Source organism: Meriones unguiculatus, chromosome 4, assembly GCF_030254825.1.
Source record: "Meriones unguiculatus strain TT.TT164.6M chromosome 4, Bangor_MerUng_6.1, whole genome shotgun sequence".
NCBI classification, from domain to species: Eukaryota; Metazoa; Chordata; class Mammalia; order Rodentia; family Muridae; genus Meriones; species Meriones unguiculatus.
The window spans coordinates 87,006,006-87,032,058 of record NC_083352.1 but is presented as its reverse complement, the minus strand read 5'-3'; the positions used below and the strand labels follow the sequence as shown (position 1 = coordinate 87,032,058).

Here is a 26,053-nt window from a genome sequence, read left to right as displayed (position 1 = left end):
CGCCGCCCGTGCGCCGATTGGCCGAGCCGTCGTGACAGACGGCCACGATTCCGACCGCTCATTGGCCAGCTGCGGTGGGCGGTTCCCCGGGAGGAACCGGAACCGGCTGCGGCGGCGGTGGGCGGGGCGGGTGGCTGTGGCGGCGGCTGAGCGGTGGCCGCGGTGGCAGCGGAGCGGAGCCCCATGGTGCCGGTGCGCGGGCCGCGGTGGCTGAGCGAGGCGGCGCCGCCATGGGCTCCCTGTTCCGCAGCGAGAGCATGTGCCTGGCGCAGCTCTTCCTGCAGTCGGGCACGGCCTACGAGTGTCTGAGCGCGCTGGGCGAGAAGGGCCTGGTGCAGTTCCGAGACGTGAGTGTCCCGTGGCCTGCGGGCCTGTGCAGCCCAGGGCTGGGCGCCGCCGGAACAGGCTGGCACCGCGGGGACCTGGTAGTGAAGGAAGAACCCTCCAAGGAGACGGTCTTTGGGCTGAGATCGGGTGGAACGGGAGCTGGCTGTGGGCAGATGTGGAGGGGGAGGGTCCACCGAGGTGGCTTTGCTGGGTGGCTAAGGAGGAGCCTCTCTGAGTAGGAATAGGTGGGATAAGAGAGGCAGGAAGAGGGACGAGCAAGTCCGACAGGTTGTGAGTCGGTTTTGTCGCCTCTGATGATGACGCGCCCGCATGGTTGACAAGTGACAAGGACATGGGTCACAGACAGTATGTGTGGAATGGAGGCTGCCTCTACAACTGTAATAACACACTTGTGAATGCAGCCACTGGCTTATTTTCAACCTCTGTCCTCTGCCAACCTTTAAGGGTCAACGCCTTGCCCAACTTGTTCTTTTCCTCATTTCCACGAGTGGCACGGGCCCTGGCATTTATAAGCATTAATAAATAATTGTTGGAAGAATACAAAAGCTTTTATTGAGTGACTTCTGGCCTTGGGGACTCAGTGAGGACTGATTGTGAGCCACAGTGCTAAGTGCTATGGAGAAGAATGGTGCAGAAAGGCTGCCGAACAGGCCCTGATGCCTATGAACTGAACTGAACCCCTCCTGCGTGGGCTCCTGGCCATTTCCCTGTATCTTTCTGATGGGCCCTTACTCTCGAGAGGGTGCCAGGTAAGGGAGCAGGCCAAGGTGTCGTGCTCTTCCTGGGTCCTGGAGCCATTTGGACTTGAGCCCTGGATCTTCAGACCTGGCAGGTAGGGTGTGGTGCTGTGAGTGGCACCAGTTGCAAGGGAAACAGGCCTTTATATCAGGTCTGTTCGATCTGTCCTGTTAAACTCAGGCCAAGACACTTACCGTGCTTCAATCTCAGGGCCTGACCACGCACTCTCATCAGTCGGCTCTGAGCCTCAGGTTTCACGGAGTGCCGCCAGGTGAGATCCACGGTGGACTTGTTGATGGGAGAGAAAGTGTTGCTGCTCCTCACAAGAGCGAAATAAAAGCACAGTGTTCTGCTGAGTCTTCAGGGTCAGGCCTCTTAAGCTTGGCATTGGTATTAAAGCTCATGACGGGGTAGGCTCACTGACCGGCTTTTGGCTCATTCAGGCCTTTCTGCTCATCTCCCTTGGAGGGGTTGGGATACCTGAAGGATTTCTATAGTGACTGTAGTGGGGAGACCTGGAAATAGAAAGGCTGTGGCCCTGGAGGAACAGGTGGGCTCAGTTCCGTCTCTACTCTAAGAACGGCAGGAGAGACTGAGTGCTATAGCTCTGTCTTCCTCTGCTTGGAAGCTAGGTGTGGTATTGCAACACTCTGGAGCTGAGGCTGGAGAATTCAAGGCTAGCCTGGGCTGCATAGGGAGACATCTCAGAAAAGGCTGGAGGGATGGTTCCCTTGCAGAGGACTAGAGTTATGTTCCCAGCACCCATAGTTTCCAGGGGTCTGTAATTTCAGCCCCGTTAGCTTCCTTAGGCACCTGCACTCATGTGTACACACACATAACACACACACATAGAGAAACAATAACCCTTATAAAACAGTTATGACTGCAACCGTCCTCCCCACACACACACAAAAAATTTGAAACCCATACAACAGAAAACCAGTGACTTGTGTAAGCTGCCACACTGGTGCTGGTGGCATTAGTATCCCTGTGGCAGGAGTGGGCCTCTTCACAGGAGGTCCTGCTGTTGGTTAAGAATTAAGCCACTTCACAAAGAAAACTGGCAAGTGGAGCAGCAGGCAGAGCTGGTTCCCGGCTCCTGGTTCCTGTTCTCAGTTCCACAGAAGCCACTGTGTCTGATTCATCTGGATGAACAGGACCTCCAGAAGTGAAAGGGAATGAGATAGAGAAGTGAAGCCACAGTTTTGATTTTTCTTCTGGTAAATGCTTTAAAAGCAGCTGAGCATCCCGAACAAGAGCTGAGGCTGGAGCCGGGCACTGTGGTGCACACGTGTAGACCCAGTGCTTTGGGAGGCAGAGGCGGGCAGATCTCTGTGAGGTCGAGGCCAGCCTGGTCTACAGAGAAGTCCATGACAGCCAAGGCTGCACAGAGAGAAACTCTGTCTCCGAAAAAACAACCAGCCAACCAAAAAACAAGACAACATAAAACAAAAAAAAAACAAACTGAGGCTTTGGGGACGGCCGCCGTTGGCTGTTAGTAGTTTCATACCACGGCTAGTCATGGAGCCCAGTGCAAATGCTGCATCAATACAGATAGAGCTTGGACCAGAAATGCCTGTCCTTGTAATGACTGTTAGAAAAGTAGGGGATCAGCCGTTAGTCCCAGCACTTAGAAGACAGATAGGAGATCACTGGGGCCTGGTCTACAGAGGGAGTCCAGGACAGCCAGGGTTACACAGAGAAACCCTATCTGGAAAAGCCAAAAAGAAAAAGAAAAAAAAATTCAATTTGATTTTAATATCTGCCTTATTTATTTCTTTTGAGGCAGAGCCTTGAACCCCAAATGTAGTTGGGTACGACCTTAAACTTATGATATTCCTGCCTCCACCTCCCACGTGCTGAAATTATAGGTGTGCTCCACCACTCCCAGTTTTATGTGCCTTCTTTGTTCTGGACAGGCACCAACTGCCCTACAGCCCCACCAGCTTCTTATTGGACTTTCCGGGTAGCTTTTCTCTGTCTCTGACATAGGTGTTCTTACAAGTTTTATGTCCATATTCATGTTTTTTCCTCAAATTACATGTTTTCATGAGTTAGTTCTGAGCTAATAGTTCTGGGCTGTTTTTCAGGCTTTTCTCTTACTAGTAGCCAACTTGCTGTTCTGAAGAGCCTGTCAGTTCTCCTGTTCAGCAGCGGATGACAGTGTGCACCATGCCCCGCAAACCGTTAGCAGAAATATTTTCCTTCCAACAGATTTTACCTTAGCTCAGGGGCAGCACTAACAACTTTTAAAGGATTAGATAACTAAAAATCAAATTTTTAGTTTAGCCAGGCCTGCATTCTATCCCGCCACTAAACTCCTAAACAATTAGATAAATAAAAACAAATTTAAAATTTTAGGAACTTACAAATTTCTTTCTTCTTTCAGCTCAACCAAAATGTAAGTTCTTTTCAAAGAAAATTCGTTGGCGAGGTAAAGAGGTGTGAAGAACTAGAACGAATATTGGGTAAGTCTGTCTCTCATTCTAATCTAAAGGCTTATTTTAATACAAGTGCGTCTGTTTCCTTTGGGAAATACAGATGACTAGAAAGGAGGGAAGTAGCCAGTTGGTGGTGGCACACACCTTTGACCCCAGCAGGCGGGAGGAAGAGGCAGGCAGATATCCAAGTCCAAGGCCAGCCTGGTCTACACGGTGAGTTTCAGTACAGCCAAGGCTACAAAGAGAAACCCTGTCTTGAAAAACCAAAGAGAGAGAGAGAGAGAGAGAGGTAGGCTCATCATTTCTATAGCAGCTGAGTAGTAGTCCATGGTCCTGATGTGTCATGATTCACGGCGGCAGCCCTGTACAATTTTTCTAAGTTACAAACCTTGAGATGGAGAGATGGCTCAGTGGTTAAGAGCACTGACTGCTCTTCCAGAGGACCTAGGTTCTAAACCCCAGCACCCACATGGCAGCTCACGACTGTCTTTGACTCCAGTTCCAGGGGATCTGACACCCTCACACAGACATAAATACAGTCAAAACACCAATGTACATAAAATAAAATAAATAAATTATAAAAAAGAACCTTGTATAAATACATGTTAATATAAAATAATATAATATAAAATAAAACATGTTAATAGCTATCACTTAAGACCTTACTTAGAAACCAGAAAGGCAGGAAATGGCTGACAGCTGGCCTGATAATCACTTGGTGTTTTTGCAGCGCTTCCTTTGTGAATAGGTTGGTGCTCTCTGGTTAACTTTTACAACCCAGCAGCTCACAGGATTTCCTTCATCTCTAAAATCTAGACCGTTTAGCCCAAAGTTGTCTGTGAGAGAGTCTGGAGCCTGCCTCGGTTTCTGGTTGTTAGTGGTTACTAACGTATTTTATTTTTGAATCAGGGATTGCATCTTTTTAAATTCTCTGAAAAATTTCATACATAGGTACAGTGTGTCTCTTGTCATATTCACCCCCCACTCGCTCCCTTCTACTGCTCCCCCGGTTCCTCCACACACTTCCCTCTTCCAGCTTCCTGTCCTGTTTTCTTGAATGACTTACCAGGTCCGCCTGGTGCTACTTGTGTGTTTGTGGGTGTGGGGCATCCTCTAGAACACGGGCAACTGGGAAGAGTGAACCTGCCCCGGCCACAGGGCACCAGTTCCTAATACTCCCAGCTAGGCTCTTCCCTTAGTGAGAGATTTTTCCCTCTTTCTTTTTTTTTTCTTTTTTCTTTTTGGTTGTGAGGGTGGTGGTGGTTGGGGGGAACAGGGAGCTGGGTGTTCAAGGTCTCATGCAGCCAGGCTGGACTCCATAGCTGAGGTGGACCTCCCACATGTTGGGATGACAGGCCTGAGCAGTAACCCCACCTTTTTTTTTTTTTTTTAAGATTTATTTTTATTGTTTTTAGTTATGTATAATTGTTTTTATCTGTCTGTGTTTGTACATGAGCACAGGTGCCATTGGAGGTCAGAGGTGTATTATGTCCCCTAGAGTTGGAGTCACGGTGGCAGTTGTGAGCTGCCCAGTATGGGAGCTGAGGATTGAACTTAGGTCTCCTGGGAGATCAGCCAGTGCTGTTAAAGGCTGGGCCGTTTCTCTAGCCAACTCTTGGACTTTTAGTTAAGGATTTGTAATATTAACAGTAACATTTTAAAAAAGGTTATTTTTCATTACGTGCCAATGTGTGGATGTGTACATGAGTGCAGTGCCCAAGAAGCCAGACAGGGCGTCAGAGCTTCTGGACTGGAAGTTCAGTCATGAGCTGCCGCGTGTGGATGCTGAAAACTGAGCAGTGCTTTGAGCCACCGCTCCAGCCCTAACATATAATACAGTATATAAAAAATATTACATTACCTTATACATAAGAAATATAAATACTATATTAATTTTTTTAAAGACAGGGTTTCTCTGTATTGTCCTGGAACTCACTCTGTAGACCAGGCTGGCCTCCAACTCAGAGATCCACCTTCTCTGCCTCCCGAGTGGCCACCACTGCCCGGCTTCCAGCCCTAATGTTAGCAGTAACTTTTAGTTGTGTGAAATCTCTTGCTTAAGGTGCTAGCTCTTTGCGTAAGTACAGATTGTGTTGGGGTGACATCATATTCCTCATCTAGGAGTCAGAGGGTAGGTCACCTGTGTGGAATGAGGCTCCTAAAAGCTGAGGGCTGCCTGGCGGCTCTCAGGGGAGCCCGGCTCTGCTGTGACTTGGCTGCAGGTTCCCTCTGCAGGAAGTGCCAGCTTGCGGCCTCTGGTCTGCACTTCAAGTGAGTTCCTTCACAGGAAGAGGTACCCAAGCATGCTTTAGCCTGGGTTTTAGGAATGAGAGGAGTTGGGGAGCTCTAGTCCCTGTGTACCTGTCTTTTTGGAAGAAGCTGCAGGAAGTGACAGGGACAGACAGTGTCTGTGCACACAGCATGTCGGGGCCACCAGGGTTCTGACTGTTGAGGGCTGTGGGGAGACTCTCTGACGTGCATTTCATTTTCACAGTGTACCTGGTGCAGGAAATTACCAGAGCTGATATTCCCCTGCCTGAGGGAGAGGACAGTCCTCCCGCACCACCTCTTAAACACGTTCTAGAAATGCAGGTAACTCGCTCCTGAAGATGCTGTCAGCAAAAGTTTCAGGGTTGCCTGGTTACCTTCACAGTGCCTGATGCTTCTCTGCCTCTCTTCCTTGAGCTGGGGCCTGACAAAGAACAGTGGTATAGCAAACCCTCAGTGAACTATAGCTCAGTTTCGTCTGACTATGGAGGGCTGCTGGAGGGGGGCTAAGGGAGATTTAGTCAGTGTTGTGTAGGGGAAGTTTCAGGATGCTTGCTCTGAGATTGCCCATCTTAGCACACCTGTTCCTGCACAGTACTGGGGCTGCAGGCCTGGCCTTCATGTCCTTCCACACTCCAAGCTCCCAGCAGGAGTTCAGAAGCCGAGCGAAAGCCCGTGGTTCCAGGTAGCTGGCCTGTTGGGGACAAAGGATATGGTGCCATCACCCCACCTCTCCTATGAACACTGGGTGTTGTCTGAGGCTTCAGACTATTTTTGTTTTGTTTCTTTTTTTTTCTTTTTTTGAGACAAGGTCTCAGTGTGTAACTTTAGCTGGCTTGGAACTTGCTTTGTAGAACAGGCTGACCTTGAACTCAGAGCTCTGTTTGCCTCTGGCTCTGAGTGCCAGATTAAAAGCCTGCACTAGCACACCCACTCTTCTAGACTATTCTTGTTAGGGTGAAATGTGCTGGCTCTTCCATCACTGTTTTGAAATAATGGCTATCGTGTTGCTGAGGCCCTTCTGTGGCCTGCTGTTCTGTCTGCCTGGGAGGAAGTAGCCAACCGCTTGGTGTCTGAGCTCGTGCCGAGTTTGGCACCCTTCCAGCAGCAGTGGCAGCCCTCTGGTTCAGCTGGATGGCCTGGTTATGGCGGACTGCGGGCAGCGCCTGCTCATGATGGAATGATGACTGCCGATGATGATGCAGAGCACGGGAAGGAGGAACGGGAGGGGCTGTTTGGATTGAGTTTGTCTTGGCTCAGTGTTTTTTACGAAGACTGTGTCCATGGTTTAAATATGTAGGAGAGCAGGAGAGCAGTTGGTTCTGACCACTGCAACTTTTCTAGACTTCCGTTCTTAGTTGTCTGGCGGGACCAGGTGGAGACTTCGTAAGTTGGCAGCAGGAGAATGTGCTTAGGAAAGATGATCGTGTTGTTAGTTCCACTGCAAACAAAAGGGAACATAGATTGGAGGTGGGGGGTGGACAAGCAGCTGAAGGAAAGCCAGCAGTGAGTGACAGGGCCTGGGGTGGGAGGCTACATTGGTCTGCAGATGTTTGATGGCAGGTGGTGTGGTTCACACCAGGAACTTAGTGAGCTGCTGAACCTTGCCCTCTGGATGGGTTCTCATGCCCTGTCTAGCTCATTTGCATTCTAGTCTTTTGCTGAGCACTGTGGCTTTTTTGAGCCTTGGTGGCTGTGGGGTTGTGGGGGCGTTCTCAGACTAAGCCGTGCTCTCATGAGCAGCTGTGCCATTGTAGGAGCAGCTGCAGAAGCTGGAGGTGGAGCTGAGAGAAGTCACCATGAACAAGGAGAAGCTGAGGAAGAACTTGCTGGAACTAGTGGAGTACACCCACATGCTGAGGGTCACAAAGACCTTCCTTAAGCGGAACGTGGAGGTACGTGTCAGCAGGAGAGAGCACGCTGAAGGTCCCCACTGCTGCCTGAGGTTTTTGTCGTAGGGTCATTTAGATATGGTGCTTTTTATATTTAGTTTTGAGACAGTCGTGTGTGTCCCTGGCTGACCCTGAATTCTCTATGCAGCTTGACTTTGGATTTCTGAACCTTGTGCCTCCACTTCTCCAGTCCTGGAGTTAAAGCTGGCTTTGTCACACCCAGCAAGCACCCTGCCAGCTGAGCGGTCTCTCTGGCCCTGCTACAGTTTGCTTTTTTTTTGTTTTTTTTTCTTTAGAGACTGGGTCTCACTGTGTAGCCCAGGCTGTCCTTGAAATTGGAGTGAGCGGGATTATAGGCCGGAGCTGCCATGCTTGTCATAAATGAGTGTGTGTTTGAAGTGGCTTGCCTCAGCCTCTGTGTCACTTCAGGCTGGGCTATACGTGTTTTCCTGTGTTGGTGGTGTTAACAGGGACAGCACTTCCTGCCAAGAGGTGCTTTAGGTCACAGCTGAGAAAAAGATGTTTTGTTGTTTTTTAATTTTTAAAAACCTGTTTAAAATGTTTTAAATTTACTTATTTTGTGTGTATTGGTGCTTTTCCTGCATCTGTACCTGCGTGCTGCATGCATGAGTGAGGGCGGGAAAGTGCCGTGTGGCTGCTGGGAATCAGGCAGGTCCTCTTGTGAAGCACTCCGCTCTCCTACCCCTAAGCCATCTCTCCGGCCTCTGTTGCACTTTATTCTTTTTGCCCGCATATATGTCTGTGCCCAAGTGTATCCCATGCCCATGGAGTCCACAAGGGGGCATCTGATATCCTGGAGCTGGAGTTACAGTTACAAATAGTGGTGTGGGTGCTGGGAATTGAATCCAGGACCTCTGGACGAGCAACAAATGCTCTTAACCACTGAGCCACCTCTCCAGCCCCAAGCAAAGTATTTTATGGTTGTGAGGGGGCAAGAAGAACCTCACGAGCGAAGGCTGGTTCGTGCTGGAGTCACTCACGCTTGGGCTGGGCATGTTCCTGTGGCCACCCCAGCACCACCATATGCTCAGAGCATTGTGTCTCAGTTATGGCTGCTCAGCCTGCACCACCCTGAGCTGCACACAGGATGAGCCCATCCCTTCTGAGCACTCGCTCTAGATACAGTTACCTTCTCGTGAGCCAAGGTGCAGCCTCACTTATGAATTCTCTCATATGGGAGTGTCTTCAAGCAGTTCACTTGACAAGCATGGCAGAGCATCTATCTCTTCCCTTCTGGGACAGTTTGCCCATCTCAGCTGTCATTTGCTGCTGGCGCTCAGGGTGTGCCGTGCCTCTACGACTTGTCTGGAAGCTTGTTGTGAGGCTGGAGCCTGCTAACCTGTGCCTGCCTCCATGTCTTTCCAGTTTGAACCCACTTATGAAGAGTTCCCCACCTTAGAGAACGACTCTCTGTTGGACTACAGCATGCAGAGGCTGGGCGCCAAGCTGGGGTAGGTGGCCTGAGCGCTAAGCCCTTGCTGTGGAAAAGGAGGCACAGGCCGTGGAGTGAATGGACCATTTACAGCCTGGGGCTGGCCCCGAGTGCGCATCTGTCCGAGAACACTGGGCTCCTGTACGTTGGACTTACTCACACAGGGTTGATGTGGCTGAATGCCGTAGGGATTTCTTCTTCTGGTATAGTGAGTGGGAAAGACGCGGCGTCTATGCTCCCAGTGTTGACGCCATGGCCTGACATAACTGGTCTTTGAAGCATCAAGTCCTGTGGTGGAAACATGGGGCTTCTCTGGGTTGATGGTAAGGTTTTGTTGTTTGTGTTTTTTGTGGGTTTTTTTTTTTCCTGTTGTTTACTGCAGTGCTCAGAAGTCAGAGGACAAATTATAGGAGTCAGTTCCCTCTTATCATGTGGGCTCTGGGACTTAAACACAGGCCGTCAAGCTCAGAAGTATGTGCCTTGACCCCTGAGCCACCTCACTGGTTCTGCTTTTAAATCATGCTTCCAGTGGCTGCTTTTGCCCTCTGTTCTTTTTTGTTTCCTTTGTTGTTTCTTCCTAATCTCATCCTTATCCTCTTCTTTTTCTTCTTCTTTGAGACAAGGTGTCATGTAGCCCAGGCTGGCCTCAAACTCACTCTGTAGCTGAGTATGACCTTGAACTTCTGATCCTCCTGCTTCAGCCTCCCAGGTGCAGGGATGGCAGGTGTGTCACCAGGTCTGGCGCTGCTGTCTATTCCTCTGCTTCCCTGACCCAATGCAAGCTCATTTCCTCGTGTAATTTGTGGCTTTTTGTTTGAAATTCATGATTTTCTTTTTTTTTTTTTAATTTAATTTTAAAAATGAATATGTGTATGTTGTTTTTGCTTGTCTGTATGTCTGGATACTGTGAGTGTGCCTGGGACTCACAGAGGTCAGAAGAGGGCATTAGATCCCCTGGAACTAATGTTACAGCCCATAGTGAGCCACCTCCAGGGTGTTGGGAATTGAACCCAGGACCTCTGGAAGAGCAGCCCGTGTTCTCCTGACCATTTTTCTTTCTTTTCTTTTTTTAAACATTTATTTAGTGTGTGTATGTTTGGGATTGGTGCATGCATGCCCTGATATTCACGTGGAGGTCAGAGGACAGCTTCTGGGAATCAGTTCTTGTTCTACTCTGTAAGGCCAGGCATAGCTCAGGCATCCTTACTCAATAAGAATCATTGAGAATCTTGCCAGCCCTCTTTCCTTTTTATGCTTCTGGAGATTGACCCTAGAGCCTGGCACATTCTAGGCAAGTGCTTCATCACTGAATCATTTCTCCAGCTAAAAAACTTGTCTCACATTCCTGAGTTCCTTATCTGGGACCCAGTGAAGATTGGTATAGAGATATATTCCTTTAGAGAGACTTGTCGTGGTCACAGTTATCTGGGAATGCTGTCATCCCAGGGTCATTTTTATTTCTTGGAACAGAGTTTTTGTTGGTGCTTTAATTTTTTTTTAAATCTGTTTTAATTCTTGGGAAGTGATATGGACTTATACCAAAATCCTGGCTGAATTCTACACTGTGGCTGTGTGTTCTCAGGACAGGCTTCTCACTTTCCAGATTGTCACTCATTTAAGGAGCAGCCCTTTGGGCAGGAGCTGTGGCCATGGCCCTAGCCCCTCACCTTGCTGGCACCTGGTGCTTGTCATCTCCCACTTTGGCATTTTCAGGGTCTTCACACCCTGAATTAGTGTAAAGTGCAGAGCAACTGGTTATCTGGTTTGGCCTTGGAATTCCCAGGCTTTCCTCTCACTCAACTGGCCATGGGAAAGGCAGCTTCAGTCCTGGTCTGTCACACAAGCATCTTGCTGCTTGATGGCTCTCATTCACACCAGCCTGCTAGCTTGCAAGAGGCGGAGGTCTTCTCAGTCCTCTAATGCCGAGGTCTTCACTGTCTCACAGATTCGTATCTGGCCTGATTCAGCAAGGCAAAGTCGAAGCATTTGAAAGAATGCTGTGGCGGGCCTGCAAAGGGTACACCATCGTGACCTATGCAGAGCTGGACGAGTCCCTGGAAGATCCCGAGACGGTGAGTGCCAGTCCCAGGCAGAAGCTGGAGAATGGCTTTTGCAGAGCCCTGGCTTGGCCTGTGTGCACACCAGCCTCCTGCCTGTATGTGCATGCCATCTTGTGAATACCCAGTGATGCTTCTACCTCCTGTCTCACACCGAGCCCTACAATTCTCCAAAATCTATGCTTCCAGACCCCATCTCAGGAAGCAGCAGCTCCATCTCTCAGGCTCTGTCTACAAGCCTCAGGACACTCCACTTCTCCCCGACTCCAGTCTATCCCCAGACTCAGAGTCTGGAGCAGAAACAAAGGGAGTCTGCCCAGCCCGTTCTGATCAGGATCTTGGCTGCACTTTTCTAGGTGTTAGTAGCCCTCACCCATGCTCTTGCACCTGCACCCGCCTTGCCCTTGTCTCTTCCCAGCATCCAGCTAGCTCTGCCAGGGCTGCTCATTCTTAGAATCTTCCAGAGGCTTCCTGTTTACACAGCAGAAAGCCCAGTTCCCTGTGGTGGGCTGGGCCTTGTCTAGCCCCAACTTCTCTGTTCTTCTCACACCTTGTCTGTCTGTGTTCAGCTGGCTGCCCCTCCTAGCATGCCTTTTTGTGTGTTTTTCCTTTTGCTCCAGTCTCTCCCCCAGACTGGCTTTCTCCTTCACCCTCATTTCTCTACACTGGACAGTCATCTTTACTGGGACCTTCTTTCCCAGCTGTTTAAGATGGCAACACACGCCCTGCCTCACTGCCCCTCCAGCTTGGCTTTTTCTGTCGTGTTCACTGACAGCTCCCTCGGCTCACTGCTGTTGGCCTTGGCAGCTCAGCAGTTTCTGACAGACAGGCAGAGTCCTTCAGTAGTGTTCTCAGTGCTAGGGACTGAGCCCAGGCCCTTGTTCTCACAAGGTGAGTCCTGCACACCACAGCCGAGCTTCATAGGAGTCTGTTTTGCTGAACATTTGTAATGATGGCTGATTGTCATTATTGGCAGAATTACGTTGTTTTAAACACTCAGCAAACATCAGGGGGTCTCTGTTCCTGGGTCACATAGCCCTGCTCCTTGAGAGTCTGTGGTCACTTTTTCATTAGTGAGCCACGGCTGGTCTTAACTGTGTTTCTCTTTTACTCATTTCCATTGCATTGGTGGCTCTTTAACTGCACTCTAACTGGTGGTGAGGGAGCCTCACCCACACAGATTCCTGGAAGGTGCTTCATACTGGATTCTAGATATGTTCCTTGGTGGCCATCTTAAACAGTACCATCACCACCAAAAAGCACATAGATGGAAGTTGTGGTAGTGATGGCGAGGGCACAGGTCACAGTCTAAAAGCTGAATGGAGAGAAGGCAGAACTGGGCCTTGTGTGCTTGCCTGCTCCCTGAGGGGTGTGGCTCTGCAGACGCCTGTGGACTGGCATGTGCTAGCTGGGGGTTGTCTTGGTGAGCGGGCGAATCGCACTCATGGACATGCTGCAGTGAGCGTTCGCTGCCCTTGGCACCGAGCTTGGCCTGGAAGCGTGGGAGCTGCCAGGCTTGAGGGTGTGCACAGAACTTGCCATTCCCTGTGTTTGTCCTTGCAGGGTGAAGTCATAAAGTGGTACGTGTTCCTGATTTCCTTCTGGGGAGAGCAGATTGGCCACAAGGTTAAGAAGATTTGTGACTGGTGAGAAAAGAGGCTTTATTCAGTTGATTTCTGTCCATTTTCTTCAGTACTGGGCAAGGAACTAGGCCCCTCTCAGATGCTAAGCAGGTTTCTACCACTGAGCTACGCCAGGCCTCTGACTTTTGTTTATTTAATGCACTTAGGACCTGTTAGGTATGTTAGTTAGTTAGTTAGTTAGTTAGCTAGCTAGTTAGTTAAATCATCAACTTGATACAGTCTGTAATCGCCTAGAAAGATGGTTACAGTCTGTGACCACCTAGTATCCAGGATTGGATCCCCTGCAGCCACCATGTGGGCCCTGGGAACGGAAGCCAGGTCCTCTGGAAGAGCAGCCAGTGCTTTTAATCCCGGGGCCATCTCTCCAGCCCCAGCTTGTCTCCTTGCAGGAGACGTATTTCAGTGTGCCCAGGAAAGCTGCAGCAGCTCAATAAGATCCATGCGCTGCCTTTCCCCCGCTGCGGGGAGAGGGTGGGAAGCTGTTCCTGGGTGGCTCCTGCAGAAGGGAAGGGCACAGCTCGGCAGGCCAAGTAGGGCGACCACTGTTTTGTGTCCGGGTGTCTGAGGCCAGGGCCCCTGCAGGATGGTTCAGGCCTCAGCCCAGGACTCAGCCTAAGCAGTGTCAACCCTGAACCACTAGTGAACTTGAACGGATAGCCCTCCTGCCCTTGCCTCCTGAGTGCCTGGTTACAGGCTGTGCTGCCACCATCCAGGCACGTCTTTTAAGGTGTGCTTTCAGCCTGCTTGATGGTTCTTGACCTCAGGACATTGGTGCAATACAGGAAAGGCAGGATTGGAAGCTTCCTGGAATCAGGGTAGGTTTGGATCTGGGAGTATTTGCAGACCCATGTACTGTAGCCGCCTGCTGAGTTGCATGCAAGGCCTTCCCACAGCGGCCGTGGCTACATTATTTGGGGACTGCCCTGCCTGGTGCCGGAGGTGGTGTGCCTGGCATGAGTAGATTCTGGTGCTGCCATTAGCAGCCTTTCTCGTCCCTCCAGACTGTTGAATTCTGTCCTCTAGTTACCACTGCCATGTCTACCCGTATCCAAACACGGCTGAAGAACGCAGGGAGATTCAGGAGGGGCTCAATACTCGGATCCAAGACCTCTACACTGTGAGTAAGCCAGGGCCAGGGCCACTTGTGAGGCCATTTGCTTTCTCTGACAACCTGGTGGCCGGTTGTGGGCGGTCACCATGCATTCCTGACCTTGTGGCATCTGTTTTGTAGCTTACAAACGCAGGGAGTGGTGAAGGGACTTAGAGAAGCCCCTGTGTCTCTTTAGTATGCTGGACTGTCATTTGGCCACGGAAGACAAGCTCTAGTTGTGGCCACCCTCCGCCTGCCTGTTCAAATGTGAGCTTCTCTACTGGCACTGAGGAGTCTTGAGAGCACCAAAGGAAGCAGACTTGCACGGAAGGGCTGGAGTTGGGAGCTGGGGGCTTCCAGGGCTATGGGGCTAGCCAGTGCTTAGGTGTGGGTGAGAGTCAAAGGCTGTTCGGGCCAGTCAGGCCACCCTTCTGTGAGGCTACCACTGACAGGATGTCCAAGCTCTTCCTTGAACAGTGCCCTTGGGCCCTGTTCTTGGAGGCTACGTGATAGGCTGCCTTGCTGAGCTGGCCCACTCTGACCATTCCTGGCATTACTGCTGTGGGAGAAGTTGCCTGGGATGATTCTCCTCAGGAGAGTTCCCCAGAGGAGGTCAGGCTGGTGGACGAGATGTTCAAGTGTAGCCCTGAAGCCAATGTTTGTTCCCACAGGTGCTGCACAAAACGGAGGATTATCTGCGGCAGGTGCTGTGCAAGGCTGCTGAGTCAGTGTGCAGCCGTGTAATACAGGTGAGGAAGATGAAAGCCATCTACCACATGCTCAACATGTGCAGCTTCGACGTCACCAACAAGTGCCTCATAGCTGAGGTCTGGTGCCCTGAGGTGGACCTGCCAGGCTTGCGCAGAGCTCTGGAGGAAGGCTCGGTAAGGCTCCCTGCCCAGCTAGGACCCTCAGACCCAGACTCCTCAGGGACAAGGTGTGTCACAGGCAGGATGTGGAACTTATGATCCCAGGACTAAGGAGGCTGAGGCAGGAGGATGGAGAGTTTGAGGCCAGCCTGACACCTTGCCTCAAACACAAACCAGAAGGGTTTCAGAGTTCTGGGAATGGGCTTGCCGGACACTGCATTCAGACAGAAGCTTTGAAGTGGGTGTCTCTTGGGGCTGGAGAGATGGCTCAGCATGTTAGAACACTGGCTACTCTTCAGAAGACCTGGTTCAATTCCCAGCACTCACATGGTGGCCTACAACTGTCTGTAACCCCAGTTCTGGCACCCCATACAATGCACAGGGGGAAAGAGTGGGTCTCTCAGGCATTGTGTGGGGAGAACATCCTAAAGTGTGTCTCTGGTAGTCCTTCCCTCAAGGGCACTGCTTCAGTTCTTCCCCAGCTATGGTACTATGGCCAGATGGACAGACATAGACCACCTTTCTTTTCTTCTTGCCTTTTTAAATTATCCCTCCTCTGTTTTGAATTTCTAAAGAACTATGTGTTTGGCCTGCAATTACACTGGAATGGGCAGAGGATGGCGGATGGCGGGACAGCTGCTTGGCATTGGCTCCCTCTAAATAGCAGATTGCATGTTGTTCTTTCTACTGAGTAAAACATCTCTGTTTTTATGACCAGATCCTCCTGCAGGCACACACCTTGGTTTACTAGCTGGTTCTCAGTCGGCCAGGGGCTTTCTGGTTATAAACAGCACTGCACAGAACATCCCATGACCTTTGATCCTGAGCTTGTGCAGGCCTTCTACTAGGATTTTCTAGCTCCGGCTCTTGCTGAGTGAGCTTGGGCTTCCTCCTGGTTGCTGCCAGCACCTGGCTCATATGTACAAACACACACCATTGGTCCTTTTCCTGGTGTTGGTCTTTCCTCTGTTTTTCCTTGTAGATAGTATGCATTTCTGGGCAAATATAAACTGTGCACTGAAACTGAAAAGATTCTGCCATAGTGATAACATTTTTTTTTTCTTACCTAGTCTCTTTTTTGTACATTCGGCAATATTGTAGTTTTGTCCAACCTCCTCTTTGCTAACTACTTAAAATTTTATTGTGTATGGTGTGTGTATGTAGGTATAGTGCCTGTGGAGGCCAGAGTGCAGAGGTTGGTTCTCTCCCTCTGCCATATGGGTCCTGGGGATTGAACTCAGGTCATCAGATTTGTAGGCAAGCACCTTTCCTCACTGAGCCCTCTCACTAGCCTTCTCTCTCTCTTTCTCTCTCTCTCTCTCTCTTTTGTTTTTCAAGACAGGGTTTCTCTGTGTAGCCTTGGCTGTCCAAGACTTGCTTTCTAGACTGGCCTGGCCTTGAACTCAGAGCTCCGCCTGCCTTTGCCTCCACTGTGCCCCTCCCCGCCCCCAGTGCTGGGATTATAGGCGTGTGCCACCATGCCCGGTTTCACCAGCCTTCTCTTGACCACTTTTAAGGGATAAAGTCCTAAATTTCAGGGTCCTCTCCGTCTCTGTCGTGTCTCTCTCTCTCTTTCTCTCTCTCTCTCTCTCTCTCTCTCTCTCTCTCTCTCTCTCTCTCTCTCTCTTTCTTTCTGTTTGAGATATGGTCCTGCTCTGCTGCTGTGCTGGCCTTACATCCAAGGTCCTCCTGTCAAAACCTCCCAAATGCTGATATGGCAGGACTGGCTCACATATCAGTTTTCCATTGTCCTGGGCCCAATTCTTCCTTCATCCTCCTCATTCCAGCTTTTCATTCCTACTTCCCAGCTCCATCCCGTTCTCCTTCCCAAGGGCCCAGCTCCAGGCTCTGTCCTCATGCCGCTGTGCTCTGCTTGGATGTCTAGAGTGGTGACTCCCTTTTGTGAGTGTGCACACTGGCCAGCCTCGTTCACCATGTGTTAGTCTGTATCTGTTCTCATGGACAGTTATATTTTCCTCTTTCTTTTCTGTGTGGAAGAGAGAGAGCGGAGCTACAATCCCCTCGTTCATGAACACAATCCCTACAAAAGAAACGCCGCCCACTCTGATCCGCACCAACAAGTTCACCGAGGGCTTCCAGAACATCGTGGATGCCTATGGTGTTGGCAGCTACAGAGAAGTGAACCCAGGTAGGGCATTGCACAAGGCTAGGCTTGCACGTACTTCAGCTCAGCTTTGGCTTTTGTTGGGTTTCTGAGACAAGATCTCACTTTGTAGCTCTGACTAGCTAGAAACAATCACAGTGTAGCTCAGGCTGGCCCCGAACTCTTGGCAATCTTCTTGTCTCTGCTTCCTGAGTACTGGGATTATAGGCACATGCCACCTTGCCCAGCCCTGTTAATGCTTTTTGATAGGGGAGTATAGTAGATGTTTGTCAAGCAAGCTCCCTGATGTCAGGTTAGTAGAGCGTTTACATGACCTTACAGTCCTGAGGGCTGTGGGAAAGCATGCCTGTGTTCCTGTGTGTGTGTATACATGTGTACATGCTAACCTAGGCCATGCTGAGAACTTGCTCACCCTCTGTGTCCGCAGCTCTCTTCACCATCATCACCTTCCCATTCCTGTTCGGTGTGATGTTTGGTGACTTCGGGCACGGCTTTGTCATGTTCCTGTTTGCCCTCTTGCTGGTGTTGAACGAGAATCACCCGAGACTAAGCCAGTCGCAGGAGGTAATGCAAGCCTGCCGGCCTGTGCACAGTGGAAACATGACAGGCCTGGCATCGTTTGACCGGAAGACAGCTGGCTTTTGTTCACTGTGTTTTTGGTGGGGAATAATTGTGATGGTCTCAAGTAGTCCCAGCCGGCCTCAAATTTGTTACCTATCAAAGGCTGACCGTGAACTTGTGATCCCCCTGCCTCCACTTCCTGAGTGATGGGATTATAGATGTTCTGCCCAGGCCTGGCTCAAGAGCTTGGGTTGTATAAGCTTGCTCTATAAGAGGAGTGTGCCTGTCACTCACGGGTAAGACACCTGATGTGTGATTTCCTGGTAGCCGCAGAGGAGTAGCTGGAATGAGTCTTGTGATCGTCCCGGAGCCCACGGTCAGTGAGTGAGTCTCTGGCACGTGTCTTCCCAGATCCTTAGGATGTTCTTTAATGGCCGATACATCCTGCTGCTGATGGGGGTGTTCTCCGTGTACACCGGCCTCATCTACAACGACTGCTTCTCCAAGTCTGTGAACATCTTCGGCTCTGGGTGGAATGTGTCTGCCATGTATAGCTCCAGCCGCTCTCCAGAGGAGCAGAAGAAGATGGTGCTTTGGAAGTAAGCGGCCTGTGAGCTAGGATGCCACACGTGGGGCTCCACCTTTCCCAAGCCCCTCCCTCCCCACGTGGCCACCTTGCTCTGCCCTCTCTTTCAGTGACAGCACCGTCAGGCGCAGCAGGACTTTGCAGCTGGACCCAAGCATCCCCGGAGTTTTCCACGGCCCCTACCCTTTCGGCATTGACCCGGTGAGTGCTGTGGGCGAGGGAGGCACTGGCATGCTGCCGCTCTCTAAGTGTACTCAGTGAGGCAGGCGGCTCGCCACCCGGGGAGGCGGGCCAGTGCAGAGCCATGGGGCTGTGCTCAGACCTCCTGGTCATCTCCTCTGGGAGAAGTGACCCTTCGTGGGCTCCATGCAGGCTCTGGAACGGCTTCATTGTTTGTGAATTGTCTTTGGTTAAGAGAAGGCCCCAGGCCACCAGGCTCCTCCTATCCCGTGTTCAGCAGGCAGATTCCTGTGGGCCAAGCTTTTGGACAAGTGCCTTGAAGGCTTTCTGGGGAGCTGTCCTGGAGCTCGGCACTGCTGAGCTGGCTGGAAGGTGTGGGTGAGGCTGCTCGGGGCTCTCAGATCCGCACTCTCAAGTGTCCTCAGTCCTGTCCAGGGGTATATAGGTGCCAGTTTCTTAAACTCTACTTTATGTAGGGGTTCCTTAAAGCCTCTGCCTCCCTTCTCCACCCCCGTCCCTTCTCTCCCAGGTAGGAGAGAAAGGTTAGTGGGGAGAGTGGATGTAGATCTCTTTACTTCTGGCTGGGTAGGGTCGTTGGGTTCTTTTTGGGACAATACCAATCTCAGTTGTCAGGATATCCATCAGTCCAGGTGACCAGCCATACAGCAAATGTAGCAGGCATCCTCCCTCCCATCTCCTCCAAGCCACCGGACCTTCTCTTTCTGGGCTCAAAGGCCTCAGACTTCAGCTAACTTTAGCTATTAAAGACCACGCCCCTGCCTAAGGCAATTTTCAGCTGTGGATAAACTAAAATCCCACATTTGGGATTAAAACAAAAACATTTTTACATAACAGAACTGAGTTTGTAAAGAAACCCAAACTTCCATCACAGGGCTGTCATGTGTTACTTACACCAAGTCTGTAGTCTGAACCTGATCCAAAGGTGACTACTTTCCCAGCATGCTAAGCTGTCTCACTCTACAGCCAGGTCTTGCTGTGCTGGCTCATCAGAGGCAAGCTCCCTGCTCTTGACACCCAGGCCCTGGCCTGGGGAAGTCAGGAAAGATCAAGAAACAGGCGGTCCTTCCTCTGTAAACGAGAGCAGCCCATCCTTCAGAGCTCTCTAGTGCTGCCGATGGCACTTAAATTGCTTCTGTTTGGTTTGCTCCTTAGATTTGGAACATGGCCACAAATCGCCTCACTTTCCTCAATTCCTTCAAGATGAAAATGTCTGTGATTTTAGGAATTATTCACATGACTTTTGGTGTCATTCTGGGAATATTTAACCACTTGTAAGTCCATGTTTTAATTTGTTTTTCATCTTTCATGGTTTTGGCTGCCCTCCACTTAGGGTGGTCCCTACTCCACTCACTGAGTTGGGATTACAGGCGTGAGCCAGTGTCTGCCTTAGAAGTTCTGAAATCTATACTTGTAAACCAATTTTGTCACTCTTAGGTCTTGTTTTATACTTATTTACTCACATATTTCTATATTTGGTGAGGGGGCAGATGGTGCATGTCACAGGACGTGTGTGGAGGTCAGGGGCCAACTTTTGAGGTTGGTTCTCTCCTTCCACCATGTGTGGATCCTGGGGACTGAACTCAGGCTGTCAGGCTTGGCAGCAAATGCTCTTACCACTGAGCTGTCTCTCCACACCCCACCCCAATGTATATATGTATGGCACGTGTGTGTGCAGGCACATTTGTGTGACCATGTGATTGTCAGAGGTCAGTTTGTGGGAGAGTTTTCCCGTTTCCTACCATGTGGTTTCTGGGGAATGAACTCAGGTTGTCAGGCATGGTGGCAATTGTCTTTATCTGCTGAGCCATCTCACTAGCCCTTTATGTTTTATTTTATTTACTATGGATGTTTGAACTGCATGTATGTCTGGGTACAGCGTGAGTGTCTGGTGTCTGTGGAGACCAAAGAGGGCATCATAGACCCTGAAACTACAGTTACAGATGGTTGTGAACCACCATGTGGGTGCTGGGAATTAAATCCGGGTTCTCGTGAAGAATGGCCAGTGCTCCCAACCACTGCGCCACCTCTCCAGCTGCTGAGTCTTATTTCTTGGTGCTGGACTGTTGGCTGGACCAAGGGCAGTTGAGCTGATTGATGGTGCATGGCAGGATGGGACTCTGTAGATTATTTGGCTTGGGAATTTGGGGGTCAGTGATGTCCATTCGGTGCATGCTGTGTGCTTGGTGCTGCCCTGGGCACGGCACTTCCGCAGAGAGAGGAGCGAGCCTCTGCCCTCCTGGACTTCCCATCCCAGTGTGACATGAATGCGGGGTTATTGCCAGAAGGGAATTTTGTCATGTTTTTTGTTGTTACGCTAAAGGTGAAAGCTATCTTTTTTGTTTTGTGCAAGAGCCAGCACCTTGATAGATTTCCTCTCTGTACTGACTGTCTCTTTTCATGAAGAAGGATGATTTGCATCATGTAACTTGGTTGACAGAGCTAGGACATGGAAAAAATTGTTCACTGCATTGTGGTGGCAACATGTCTTTAATCCTAGCAGAGGCAGGTGGATCTCTGAGTTTGAGGCCAGCCTGGTCTACAGAGTGAGTTCCAGGACAGCCAGGGATACACAGAGAAACCCTGTCTTGGGGGGGTGGGGGAAGGAAGGAAAGTGGTGAGTGCTCTGAGCTGCAGAGAGGGCTAGGCAGTGTGTGTCTGCTCTTCTAGAGGACTGCCCTGAGTTCTGGTCTCAGCCTGCTGGCGGGTAGCTCACAATTGCCTACAACTACAGCTCCAGGGAGATTTGATGCCTCTGGCCCTGGTACCGTGTGGGCACACACACACTTACACATAATTAAAAATAACTTTAAAAATTGGGGACTAGTGAGCCAGCTCAATGGTTAAGAGCACTTGTTGCTCCTCCAGAGGACCTGGGTTTGGTCCTGAGTGCCCACAGGGTAGCCCACAACTGGCTAAGGCTCCATTTCCCAAGAAGCGTACACCCTCTTCTGGCCTCTGTGGGCAGCAGGCATGCACATGGTCCATAGCCATACAACCAAGCAAAACCACCATACACATAAAAGTAAATAAATTTTTAAAAATGATTTCATTTAAAAAGTTTGGTTTAATATTTTAAAAAACTGCTACTTTGAAGTCAGACCCACAAGTAACCTGTGTTTGTATGCGTGTCGGGAGTTCTCCCTCTTGTCTGTCTCTTTCCTCTGTGGATGGATCTGCAGCTCTGGCTCTGCAGACACACGTGTGGAGCCCCGAATTGGCCCGTGCACTGTAGCAACACAGCCTTCCAGCTGCCTCACTCGCTCCTCTTACAGGCACTTCAGGAAGAAGTTCAACATCTACCTGGTCTCAGTCCCTGAGATCCTGTTCATGCTCTGCATCTTTGGGTACCTGATCTTCATGATCATCTACAAGTGGCTGGCGTACTCGGCAAAGACCTCTCAAGAGGCCCCCAGCATCCTGATTGAGTTCATTAACATGTTCCTGTTCCCATCCAGTGAGACTCGCAACTTCTACCCAGGGCAGGTGAGTGCTGCTCTGCATTGGCATTCTCCAAGAAGCGTGTGACAGGAAGCGATAAGCCAAACCCGGCAATAAGAAAAGTATTCTACTTGTGTTTCTCTGTTTCCATTTGGCAGTGTTCTCAGAGTATTATTATCTGGAGTTAGACTCCATGTAGGTTTGGGTTTGTTTTTTTTGTTTTGTTTTGTTTTTTTTCCAGACAGGGTTTCTCTGTGTTGCTCTGGTTTTTCTGGACTCACTCTGTAGACCAGGCAGTCCTTGAACTCACAATGATCTGCCTGCCTCTGCCTCCCAAGGGCTGGGATCAAAGGCATGTGCCACCACTGCCCAGCTTAGCTTTTTTTTTTTTTCTTTTTTAATTTAAATAAAGGAACACTTTACAGATTTATGTATCATGGTCTTTCGAAGAGACCATGCTAATCTTTACTGTGTGGTTCTAATATTTTATTATGTGATGCCAAAGCAAGTCCCCGTTTAAAATCTGTATGAGTGTGTGTGGGTACTTGTATCTACAGGCCAGAGGTCAACTTTGGATGTCATTCCTCATGCGCTATCCACCTCTCCTTTGTTGTTGGTGTGTGTGTGTGTGTGTGATGGTCTCTCCCTGGCCTTGGAATTACCATAGTGGGCTACCTATTATGCCAGCCAGTGAGCCTTAGGCCTTCCTGCCCCTGCTTCCCTAGCGCTGGGTCACAAGCCTGCATAGCCACAGAGGGCTTTGTAAGTGAGGCCTAGCATCTAACTAAGTCCAGCCTGTGTCAGTTCCCCAAGCCTTTATTTAGAATTTCTCTAAAGTTTTTTACAGCTCTAAAATTAATATTTCAATGCTCTTCCCTGAATGTTGAGTCAGGGAAGGGTGGCCCTTGGCCATGGAGATTTGGCAGTCATGTCTCGTGCCCCTGGCCCAGAGCCGCAGCACTTCCCCTCCCCCATCTGCTTCACACCCCAGTGGCTGTGGTGCCTTTCATCTCCACGAACTTCTCCCTTGCACCAACAGGCACAAGTCCAGAGAGTGTTGCTGGCCCTCACCGTGCTGGCCGTCCCCGTGCTCTTCTTAGGGAAGCCGCTCTTTCTGCTGTGGCTGCACAACGGACGCAGCTGCTTCGGCGTGAGCCGGGTAAAGTGCGCCCCCATGTCCTGAGGTTTGATTCCTCCAAAGCTGGCATTATGTAGAGCCTCAATGCTGCTGCTGGCTGCAGCTCGAGCAGCAATACTGCTGTGACATGCATGCACAGGCATTTTCAGACTCTCTTGGGTGTTTATGTATAATTCTTTCGAAGGGACCATGCTAATCTTTTCTGTATGGTTCTAATATCTTATTATGCAATGCCAAAGCAAGTCCCCGCTTAAAATCTGTATGAGTGTGTGTTGGGTCACAGGGCAGTTCTGTTTGCGTTTTTTGGAGGACTTGCCATCCTTTTTCTGTAGCAGCTTGAATATTTTACATTCCCAGCAGGACTGCATTAGGTCCCCCTTACCATCCTTGCCAACACTTGTTATTCTCCAATTCTCTCCATTGCTCCTTGACAATCTAAAATATATGAGGTGTGCATTTTCTTGGAGGCGGTTTTCTTATTCCCAGAGAGCTGCATCATAAGAGAAGCAGTTACTTGGGTTTTGTCCCAACCCTGTGGCATTCCAAGCGCTGACAGTGTTCTATTCTCATTAGAGCGGTTACACACTTGTGAGGAAGGACAGTGAAGAAGAGGTGTCCTTGCTGGGCAGTCAGGACATAGAAGAGGGGAGCAACCGCATGGACGAAGGCTGCCGGGAAGTGACATGCGAGGAGGTGAGCTCTGAGCTGATAGGCCGGGTGAGGGAGGAAGCTTTCCATTGGCTGCTTAATGAGGACTACCTGAATTCCCGATGGTTCTTTGGTCATCACTGTATAATAGAGTTTTAATTTAGGCCAAGCAGTCAAATCACAAGTTGATAGAGCAAAGGAGTCAGAGTGCGGAAGAACCAGGGTCCTGCAGTCTGTGCTCACAGAGACACTGCCTACACTCGTCCTCAGCCTCAGCATGAGGTTCCCCAGAGCACCTGTGTCTGGAAAATGCCCATTTGGATGCTGGGTAGTGTCTGAGGCTAGCTCAGATGTCATCTCAATCACTAACCATGTGCCCCTCATGGCAATCACAATTCTAGGCTGATGTTTGTGTTACAGAGGAAACTGGAGCTTGAGCAGAGTTGGGAAATAGTTTGGGGAGATAGGTTGGTGAACCCCATAGTCCCATGGAGCACCAGACTCGTAGCTTGCACCTGCTGTTTTTAGCTCCCAGCATGCTCTGCTCTGCTCTGCCCCAGAGGCCAGCCAGGGACTCCCAGTGGAGCAGTTTGTGATACAGTGTCTAATGTTCTGTTGACCCTCAGTTTAACTTTGGGGAGATCCTGATGACGCAGGCCATCCATTCCATCGAGTACTGCCTGGGCTGCATCTCCAACACTGCGTCCTACCTGCGGCTCTGGGCCCTCAGCCTGGCGCATTCACGTATGTTGCTTAGCCCCATGGAGTGTGTAAGCTCCTCAGGTGGTTGGTGATGGACAAGGGCTGTTCGTTGTCGGCCACACAGGTTGCAGTCCTGGCCTAGGCACAGAGGGGCTCTGGGAACTGAGGGTCCAGTGACCTCTGGCATGATGCTCTCCTCTATATCATGTTCCTGAATGCATCCTAGCCATTGTTTTACTCACTGAATGGAGTATGTATTTCCAGCAAGGATGGCAGCTGCTATGCTGTAGTCCAGGCTCCTGCCAGTCCTCATGTGCAAGGTTCTGCTAATACACAACTGAGTTAGAGAGCCCTGATCTCCCATCACCGCCTGTCCTCCACAGGGTCTTAGCTGTGGCCTCTGTGTGACACCCTCCTGCATGGGGTGTGTTTAGTCCTTGGGCCCCCTGTGCATTATAATGAGAGGCCATGTCACTTCTCCAGCCTGGAGGTAACTGGCTGCTGACTGACTCACTTCACACAGCAGAACACTCAGTTGTATTGCCTTGCTATTCTGTGGCAAAGCCCTGCCACACCTGACAGAGATGGGTAATCACAAGAGGGTACTGACCAACAGAGGACGGAGAGCCAGGCCTTTGTGTCCACAGACCCAGACTTCCAACAGGTCACTTTTGAGGATCAGACAGGATGCTTGATCCTGGCCTGGGCCCTGAGTTAGACAACAAGAGGGCATGGCAGAGCCTTGTAGGATTTCTGTTTTCTACAGAGGAAAGCCTGGAGGTTTCTGGGCCTCTGATGAGGAGGCATAGACTGTCATTCTTGCTGTCATTTGGGTGGTGAGAGGGCTTATGTTTTCCAAATGGCTTCCTCTGCAGAGCTCTCTGATGTGCTGTGGACCATGCTGTTACGTGTGGGCCTGCGTGTGGACAGCACCTATGGGGTCTTGCTGCTGCTGCCTGTCACGGCGTTCTTTGCAGTTTTGACCATTTTTATTCTTCTGATCATGGAAGGGCTTTCTGCATTTCTCCATGCCATACGCCTTCACTGGTGAGTGTGGCTGTGTCCTCAAAACAGTATTTTAAAAATAAAAATGAGGGGCTTAGTGGTTAAGAGTATGTGCTATGCTTGTGGAGGATCCAAGTTCTGTTCCCAGCACCCACACCAGGAGCCTTATAACCTCCTGTAACTCCAGCTTTAGGGGGTCCAGTGCCGTCACTTGCACTTATGTACATACATACAAGACACATGCTTTAATCTTATTACGTATACAATGCTCTGACTGCCTGGACACCTGTACTCCAGAAGAGGGCGCCAAATCTCACACTAGATGGCTGTGAGCTACCATGTGGGTGCTGGGAATTGAACTCAGGACCTTTGGAAGAGTAGCCAGTGCTCTTAATCTCTGAGACACCTCTCCAGCCCAATAAATCTTCTTAAAAAGGGTGCAGGAGCTGGCAAGATGTCTCAGTTGGTAAAGATACTTGCTTCCAAGCCAGGACATCAGTTCATGCCCTAGGACCCACATGGTTGAGTGAGAAAACCGATGTCCAGTGATTGTCGTCTCACATTCACATGTACACTGTAGCTTGCACATCCTCCCATACACATGTGCACATGCAAATAACCGTGTGTGCTAGACCTCCTGACACACACAGGGACTGGAGGACATTGCTGAAGTGACACACTGGCAAGACAGGATGGATGTGGCCTGGGGAGAGAGTGATCAGGTGAATGTGTTTATGCAGAGAATGCAAAGAGCATGGAAAGGTCTTTTTTAAAGAAGTACGGGAACATTCGTGCACTCACAGTGCCAGGGTGCATTCTGTGGTGGGAGGTATTAGTGTTCTAATACATG

At 50.2% G+C, this 26,053-nt stretch overlaps 1 protein-coding gene and 1 non-coding gene across 2 annotated transcripts in view; one reads left to right on the top strand and one right to left on the bottom strand.

Moving 5' to 3' along the window:
• Positions 1–111: 111 nt before the first annotated feature.
• The window catches only part of Atp6v0a2 (ATPase H+ transporting V0 subunit a2), a 28,661-nt gene continuing 2,719 nt past the window's right edge, over positions 112–26,053 (top strand). The window contains exons 1-19 of the mRNA XM_021644206.2: positions 112–347; positions 3,476–3,554; positions 6,022–6,119; positions 7,553–7,690; positions 9,074–9,159; positions 11,086–11,212; positions 12,761–12,843; positions 13,864–13,957; positions 14,602–14,814; positions 16,798–16,948; positions 17,352–17,488; positions 17,897–18,084; positions 18,182–18,272; positions 19,425–19,543; positions 21,545–21,755; positions 22,750–22,869; positions 23,422–23,541; positions 24,123–24,240; positions 25,074–25,245. Coding sequence (XP_021499881.1) covers positions 231–347; positions 3,476–3,554; positions 6,022–6,119; positions 7,553–7,690; positions 9,074–9,159; positions 11,086–11,212; positions 12,761–12,843; positions 13,864–13,957; positions 14,602–14,814; positions 16,798–16,948; positions 17,352–17,488; positions 17,897–18,084; positions 18,182–18,272; positions 19,425–19,543; positions 21,545–21,755; positions 22,750–22,869; positions 23,422–23,541; positions 24,123–24,240; positions 25,074–25,245 — 2,462 coding nt within the window. The 5' untranslated portion in view covers positions 112–230. The remainder of the gene's footprint in view (positions 348–3,475; positions 3,555–6,021; positions 6,120–7,552; positions 7,691–9,073; positions 9,160–11,085; positions 11,213–12,760; positions 12,844–13,863; positions 13,958–14,601; positions 14,815–16,797; positions 16,949–17,351; positions 17,489–17,896; positions 18,085–18,181; positions 18,273–19,424; positions 19,544–21,544; positions 21,756–22,749; positions 22,870–23,421; positions 23,542–24,122; positions 24,241–25,073; positions 25,246–26,053) is intronic.
• On the bottom strand, positions 22,986–23,094 carry LOC132653819 (U6 spliceosomal RNA). Its single transcript, XR_009591664.1, has one exon. It is a non-coding gene; the product is annotated as a U6 spliceosomal RNA (small nuclear RNA).